Source organism: Saprolegnia diclina (genome assembly GCF_000281045.1).
Source record: "Saprolegnia diclina VS20 unplaced genomic scaffold supercont1.83, whole genome shotgun sequence".
In the NCBI taxonomy this organism is placed as follows: Eukaryota; Oomycota; class Saprolegniomycetes; order Saprolegniales; family Saprolegniaceae; genus Saprolegnia; species Saprolegnia diclina.
The window spans coordinates 211054-218587 of record NW_008246150.1 but is presented as its reverse complement, the minus strand read 5'-3'; the positions used below and the strand labels follow the sequence as shown (position 1 = coordinate 218587).

The following is a 7534-nucleotide window of genomic DNA, read 5'->3' as shown; positions in this document are numbered from 1 at the left end:
TTTTATTCGGTGTAGTCAGCGCTACGAGTCCCAGAGGTAAAAATGTTTCTTCGAGGCGTCGACATTCGGCTCGAACGATGCCGATTCACGTTCGATTTCGACATCTGAGATATATCAGTACGTATTTATGACTGGTAATGGGTTGTCACCATCTGCTTCGCCTGCTAAAAACGCCGACCTCGCCGTTGCTGTGTCGCAATTGCACCATGAGCAGATGGGCCTTGATGGGCGAAGCCAGTGACGACAGATGTCCAAGTGCACGCAAACCAGATGGTTTGAACAGGCAGTCTTTTTGGCTTAACAGCTCTTCCCCCGGGGCTGATAGAGCACACCTCTTTCCCCCAACCCCCCGAACTCGGGATTTGATGAGTATTGTCACTCTCCGAGCCGCTTCTGAGCAGCAGGAGACTACATGCAACCACCTGCTGGCTGCGTTGCCATGGGAAGCCAGCGACGACATATCACATGACAGATGTTGAGGAGCTCCACATGCACGTCCTCCCATGAATTGTCAGACCTCCATATAATACTGGCAACAGAACACGCCTTTTCGCTTCCAATTCAATGTCAATATCATGGTTGAATTTGTCGCGTACAGCGTTAGGCTAAGCTTAGTGTTGCTGGAGCTCGGTGCTCACGATGGCCCATTGCGCTCAAAAGGGAGACCATTGCTGCCTGCTGCGTCGCCATCGTCGTCAGCTGACCCGTTATCGACTGCAACTCGGCCGACATGGTAGCGTTCTGTTTTGTCACTGCTTCCAATTTGGCTTCCATCGCGGTGTTGTGGCTCGTCACTGCTTCCAACTTGTTCGTCACCGTTTCCAGCTGCGCCGCCATCGCAGCGATCTGCTGGGTCGGACTTGTCGCTGTGTCGTGCAAAGCTCCACCCTCTATCTCGCGCTCGTTGGTGGTTGCCTTGTCGTTGTCGTCGCATTCGGGCGTTGCTGTGGGACTTCCTTGGAGACAGCCGCCATGATGGCCGCAGTCATTTTGGTGAGTACATCGTCGAGCGTCGAGTGTTGGTTGAGCTGAAAGAGAAGCATGCACTGGTCGTGGTTGTCCATGTTGTCGAAGTCGTCACTGCGTCGCCAGAGAGTCCGCAGCTTCGCCGTGTACAATCGAAGCACCTTGGCCGACCGCTCCCGTAACTTGGGCAAAATCTCGTCTCGGAACTGACCACGGCTGCGGCGCGCCATATCAACCGCCTCGTGGAGCTTGGCGCGTGCTTCTTCGAGAACTCGCATTTCATTTTCGAACACTGGGAGCACGTCCATCTTGGTGAAATGCCCGACGTGCGCCAACCCGTCTCGGATAAAGTCGATCTGATCGTTCACGACCTTGTCGAGGTCGTCCATGTGCTTGATCCACGCTGCGCGGTTCGTGGTTGCCTCTACTAAAGCGTCGACTTGGTCTCTCGAGATTTTAATTTTCCTTAAATGACTTACATAAATGGTATAGTTCTACCTTCAATTGCATCGGTACTAGTATACAACGACCACCGAATGTACGCTGGAGTGCGCACAGCGGGGCTTTGTGCCTGGTGACACGCAACTTTTCCAGGTGTGGGCATCTGCCACATTTACTGGCCGACACAGAAATCAGTCACAACGCATAACCGCCCCGTGTATTCCTGCCGAGCGATGCCAGCGCGCTGGGTGTGGCGACGCCAGCGACTCCTCGTTGCACCATGCTTACCCGAACGAGAGCCCAGTGATAAGTCTTCGATTGCTGAAGACCTCGACGATGTGGGAGCATCGTCATTCGCACACCAGATGGTCCCGCCACAGCGATCAACCGTGGGTTTGCCATTTTGAACCACGATATAACGTGACGTGTAGGTCGGTGATAGCGCAGCTCATGACGCTGGTGTCGATCGAAAGACAAACTTGTTCCTGACGTGTATGGAGCTACGGACACCAGTGTGCACGATCCATCAGTATCCGTGAGTAAACCGTGTGGCTAGGATTTTATGAACGCTCTGGTCGTTGCCACGAGGCAGGATCGACCGGCGATCCTGGAGCGCCTCACAGTCAACACCCCGTCGCTGATCCCAGCGCTGGGCGACGCAGTAGGATATGCGTTGTGCACCGTGAGAAAACCTGTGGATTTTCATAGGAAGAAGCGAATTCCCTCCAACCCAGCTCTCTCTTGCACTACGCGGCAGAGTCGAGTGCGCATGCCGTGATGCCGTGGCTCTTGACGCAGTCCGTCCCCGTTGGCAGCCGCAACCACGTACACGAGACTCTCCGATTGAAGCTCCTACGCCCCTTCTAGCGCGGCGAGACGCCATTGCACGCGGCCAGTCGGGTTGGCAATGTCCGAGGACTGGCAATGCTGCTGCGAGCCGGTGCAGACGTTCACGCCACCAACGACGTATGCTACAACAGCCGCAGGGATCCTAACCGGGTGGTAGAACGGCGACTCGGCGCTGCATATCGTCCTCAAGTCTCTGCATGAAGGAGGCGGCAGAGCCCAAGTGCTAGAACGCCTTCTCATTCTCAATGTGGCCTTGGATGCAGAAAACATGGTGACGAACACTATAGCGATCGTCCTGTCGTCGAGCGTCGTGTGTAGGTGGGCCAGCGACCGGCCGACCTCACGGACGACCCAACGACCCTTGAGCGCCTCGCAAAGGAAGCCGACTTTCGAGTGCAGTTCCCACTGCATCGCATTGCCCGTGCTAACGACGTGTCGGGCTTTGACGCGTGGCTAACCGACACACTCGCTTGTGCAACTCTGGATTCAGGCGCTCGGATTGAGAGAGCAATCTCGTGTATTGACATGGTCGGTAGCCGGTACTGTCCATTGGTTGCTTAGCTACCAATAGGACGGCAAGACGGTGGTGCTGCACGCTATTGAAGCCTTGGATCCGTACGCAACCGACCAAGTCCTAGCGCGACTCATGCCCTACTGCACATTGGAGTGCTTGCTGCTGCAGGACAAGGCACGGCAACGCGCCTTGATTGCATGTGCAATAGTTTAGTATCAAATGTCTAGACAGGGCGAAGTGCAGAAGAATACCTCTTGGAGAAAGATGTCATGTGCAAGGGCGACGTTACGAACGCGGCGCTGATCGCCGCTGTCGACGCTGTATGCCGCAAGACAAAACGTGCGCTGAATTTTGGCCACAATGTACCGTCGCACCACCGATCTACAAGACCACAAGCAGACGACTCACAATACCAATGTTGTCGTAGATCAAGCGGCTTCAGTATGGGACCCCGCCACTCGTGTGCTGTGGTGCCTGCACGGGGGTACGCCAGTCCGCTCATTCGACGTCTACCTTGGCACAACTCGCTGCCGACGAAAAGTGGATCGAGCTCGAGGGTCGCTTAGAAGCTGGCACGAACGTAGACGACCTCAACGACTACGATACCAAGGTTAATTCCCAATGTCTATACTTGTGGTTAACACGCTGCAGGGCTACACTGTCCTGCACCATTGCTGTGCCAAAAGAAACCTCCCGAATCTAAAGCTCTTGCTCAAGCTACCGGGATTACATATCGACTGCACAACACGCGACGTGCGATAGCGATACATCGTCATGTCGCATTCACTCGCTTTCTAGGGCGGCAAGACGGCCTTGGCGATGGCTGAAGCTCAAAACGAGGACGACTATGTTGAGCGTTTGCTTCAAGCCGGTGCCCACCACGGCTTTCTCGAGCCATTCTCAGCGGTGCACTGTACCAGGAACCATATATAAACTGATGTTTACGTTAGAAGCGCGTCCTCGAGATTCACAAGCGCGGCAGCGAATGCGAATACCTCCGTTGCAACTGCTGGGAAATGGCTGCACGCTACCCCGCCTTCTATCTCGCACGAGTCCTCAGCGTGGACGACATGAAGAAGCACTTGCAGGTTCGACACGCACACCACCATGGTTATGGTAGCGACTTTGTCTAGTATAATGACACGCCACTGCACGTCGCGGCACGAAAATCATTGCCCATCGCCGTCTTCAAGACACTCCTTGCCCGAGACGACATCGACGTCGATGGCGTCACAACGGTACTGACAGGACAATCGAATAGGAAATAGTAGAAATATTGGATACTAGGAGGACGAGACGGCACTGATGATCGTGGCAGGCAACGGAAAGCTCGAGCACGTGGAGCTGCTGCTAAACCATGGAGCCAACATCGATCTCGCCGACTTTGCAAGTGCCGATGTCCGGGACAAAGGACACTGACTGTCATAGTAGAGACACCGCACAGCGATTGTACGCGCAGGTCGCAAGGGCCATCGTGCGGTTGTTGAGCGCCTCTTGGAGCTCTTTGCCGACATGCCCGCTGTCAAGGTACATGTATCGCTGTAGCGGATGACTTGACACCGAGTCGTAGGGGCATCGCGCGTATTTTGGCGACGAAATCCACACGCTTTTGGAGAAGGAGCTGGTGTTGCGTGACAACTCACCTGCCTATCGGGAGCACCTTGCGCAACGTCTCGTGACCAAGACGACGTACGAGGTGTTCTCAAAGCACGGGTTTTCAGAAGCCATTGCGTGCAGCCCCGCCATCGCCACCGCGTTTCTCGACGACTGCATCTGCATGAGTCGCCACGATGCAACGTTCACCAATGTAGGTTTCGTTTGTTTTTTATTAACTCTTCACTTACGCGAATGGCGTAGCTCGACCTCGTGTACGGTCTTGACTGCCGATCCAGCGCCCTTTACACCGTTCTCAATCTGAACCTCAAGGACCCGGACGAGATGTTTGCGGCTCAAAAGGCATGTCTTGAGCATGTCGTCTTTCGCCGGCTCCTCGAGATCAAGTGGGAACTCTTTGGCCGGCGCATGTATGTCGAGCGACTGCTGATGCACATTTTGTTGCTGGTGACGATGACGATCTCGTCCATTCTCTTTGGTGACGTGCCGCCGTCGTCCACAAGCTTCGGTATCGGTCTCACGACAGCTCTTTTGGCCGTTGTCGGGCTTGTTGCTGCACAGGGTCTCCGGCCACGGCGGTTTGCTCGACTCAGGGCCAAAATGCCGTCCGATCGCCACGTACGATGGTGCCTCGTGGGGTGGACTATAGCTGTCACGGCAACGTTGACCGCCCTCTTCGTACACTTTGCTGACGAGCTTCACATCGACGCGTGGTTTGCTCGTTTCAACAATGCTGTGCTTGCCGCTACAACCGTGTACTTTATCGTCAACGAAGTATACGAGATCAAGGCTGTCGGTCGCATCAAGTACATCTCGTCGTCCATGAACGTGGTGCAGCTGGTTGCTTATGGCCTCATTCTCGGCGTCTTTGTGGCGATGAAGCTCGGCTGGCTGCCAGCCTCAACTCAAGTCCAAGTTGGCTTTGGCGCGCTGCTCGCGTTGGTGCTTTGGGTCTTTTCGCTGCAGTTCTTAGAGGTCGTCTCATCGGCCAGCTACCTTCTCCCGATGATGGCGCACCTCTTTGGGGACATTTGGAATTTTTTCCTCATTTTTGGCATTTTCCAAATTGGTTTGACGCTCATCTTCTACCAGCTCTTTGTGCTCAAGCCCGACGCCGCGTTCAGCTCTCTGGGTCAGTCGTTCATGTCGACGTATTTTGTGACATTTGGCCAAGTCCCTCTGAGCTCGCTCGATACGTTTACCAACACTGCGGACGTCTCGGGATCATACGACACCTTGTACATTGGCACAGCAATTCTCATGATGGCGCACTCGGCCATTATGGTCGTCGTTTTGCTCAACGTGCTTCTGGCGATGATGAACCAGACGGTCGAAGGTAGCTTGGCGAACGCCAAGGCCCAAGCGTTGATCAGCTACGCGCAATCCATTTTGCGACTCGAAGGCGCCATGAACCTCAGCGAGAAAGAAACGATGGAGCTCATGCACCTCGTGGACGACCGAGGCAAGCGCATACTGCATCCGATATTCACCACGAGTGTCCCCAAGGCGTCGCTGGGAATTGTACCGGAGCAAGCGGATGCTTTGATGCAAAATACGAGCCACCGAGTATCCTGGATCGAGCACATGGATGCTCTAGACAAGGTCGTCGAGAGTCAGATGGCGTTTGTCCGCAATAGCTTGGAGCACGTTGGTCATTTTACCGATTTGGACGTGTCCGCGGTATTTGGCGGCGAGCTAAACGTCCTCGCATCCAAGCAAAAGACCGTGAAGGAGGCGATAGAGTTGGCGCGTCGCAGCCGCGGTCAGTTCAAAGAGCACGTGCTCGGCAATCTCAACGACCGTGTCTCCAAGCAGCTCCGGTTGTGCAAGGCGCAGATCGCGAATCTCTGGCGGCGCATTGACGAGACCGAGCCACTGAGCGACCACGACCAGTGTATGCTCCTCTTTCAGCTCAACCAACGCGTGGCTATTGACGTACATCTGACGACCATGACGGACGCCATGACACGTGCGATCGCCGATGTAGCCAAAGTGGAGCTATCCACGCCAGGCGATGATGACGCTGAGGCAACGTCAGCAAGGTTCGCATATACGCCGACAGCACCCGACCCTTTGACAAACGAGGTGGCACGACTGCAGCAAGAATTGTCAACGCTCAAGGAAACGACGGAAAAGGAAATCGCAGAGCTCACGACTCGCGAGGAGATGAAGGTAGCAGCGGTCGCGGTCGCCAAGGACAAGGAAATGGCAGAGCTCCGTGCAGAAAACAAGGCGATTGCCGCCAAGCTGGACACGATTCTAGCGCTGCTGGCACGAAACACACCTACCACAAATGTACTGGACCCTTGATCGCAATCTCGTGTTGTATATGAATGTGTATTGGAAAGATGACCATCAAAAACGACTCTGACGGCGCATCGACTCGGTCGCGTCAGCGCGATGCCCCAAGAGCGCTGCGATCGTATCGAGCTTGGTCGTAACCACATCCAGCTTGGACGTCATGGCTTCGATCTGCTTGGCTTGGGCTTCGTTGGCGACCTTGAGCGCCGTCGATTCGCGCTTGAGCTGCGCCATGCCATCCTCTGGCGCATCGCCGTCGTCTGCGCCGTAGGAGTAGTCCTCTCCGTCGTTGGCATCGTCCTTCTCTTCGAGTTGAACATTGGCGGGGTCGTTCACCGCGGTTTGGATACTATCCGATGTCGCTTGCAACTGCGCCGCAATCGATGCACGCTGCGTGAGTTCATACAGCACGGCGCCTTTGGCATGGTCGTCCCAGCCTTTTCCCGTCGCCTTGGGCTTCCAAAGACGATCCATGTTGCGCTGGAATTTCTCGAGCTCTTTCTTGGTGCGGCGTCGGAGCCGCGCGAGGATGGCAGTTGAAAACTCGCCACGACTGCGGCGCGCCGTCTCGATCGCGTCCTTGATCTGCTTGCGCGACGACTCGACCGCCTTGAGTTCGTCTGCGAACGCGGTTTTCACGTTCACAGCGATAAAGTGGTCGATGTGCAGGAGCCCATCACGGACCAAGTCCATCTTCTTGTCCACGACGGTGTCGAGGGCTTGCATTTGTTGATGCCACGCCGCACGGTGGCTTGCACTTGCCATCAATGCGTCCGCTTGCTCGACCGACAGCTCGAGCTGCGCCTTTGGAATGCGCTCGGCAAAGATCGGGTTGAGAACCATGTCGCC

The 7534-nt window shown here is 55.3% G+C and overlaps 3 protein-coding genes across 3 annotated transcripts in view; 1 reads left to right on the top strand and 2 right to left on the bottom strand.

The window, feature by feature from the left end:
- Positions 1-573: 573 nt before the first annotated feature.
- On the bottom strand, positions 574-1420 carry SDRG_15065 (hypothetical protein). Its single transcript, XM_008621227.1, has one exon. The coding sequence runs from the start codon at positions 1353-1355 to the stop codon at positions 891-893; it is 465 nt and encodes a 154-aa protein (XP_008619449.1). The 5' UTR covers positions 1356-1420; the 3' UTR covers positions 574-890.
- Positions 1421-1592: 172 nt separating this feature from the next.
- On the top strand, positions 1593-6700 carry SDRG_15064 (hypothetical protein). Its single transcript, XM_008621226.1, has 18 exons — positions 1593-1796; positions 1839-1919; positions 1964-2068; positions 2116-2232; positions 2275-2373; positions 2414-2527; positions 2575-2784; positions 2828-2944; positions 2998-3132; positions 3198-3380; positions 3422-3523; positions 3569-3676; positions 3721-3858; positions 3904-4008; positions 4058-4156; positions 4202-4297; positions 4341-4577; positions 4628-6700. The coding sequence occupies exons 1-18, from the start codon at positions 1641-1643 to the stop codon at positions 6692-6694; spliced, it is 4269 nt and encodes a 1422-aa protein (XP_008619448.1). The 5' UTR covers positions 1593-1640; the 3' UTR covers positions 6695-6700.
- Positions 6701-6739: 39 nt separating this feature from the next.
- SDRG_15063 (hypothetical protein) overlaps positions 6740-7534 on the bottom strand; it is a gene marked incomplete at both ends in the record, with an annotated part of 5179 nt that continues 4384 nt past the window's right edge. Inside the window, one exon of the mRNA XM_008621225.1 lies at positions 6740-7501. Within this exon, the coding sequence (XP_008619447.1) occupies positions 6740-7501 (762 nt within the window). The remainder of the gene's footprint in view (positions 7502-7534) is intronic.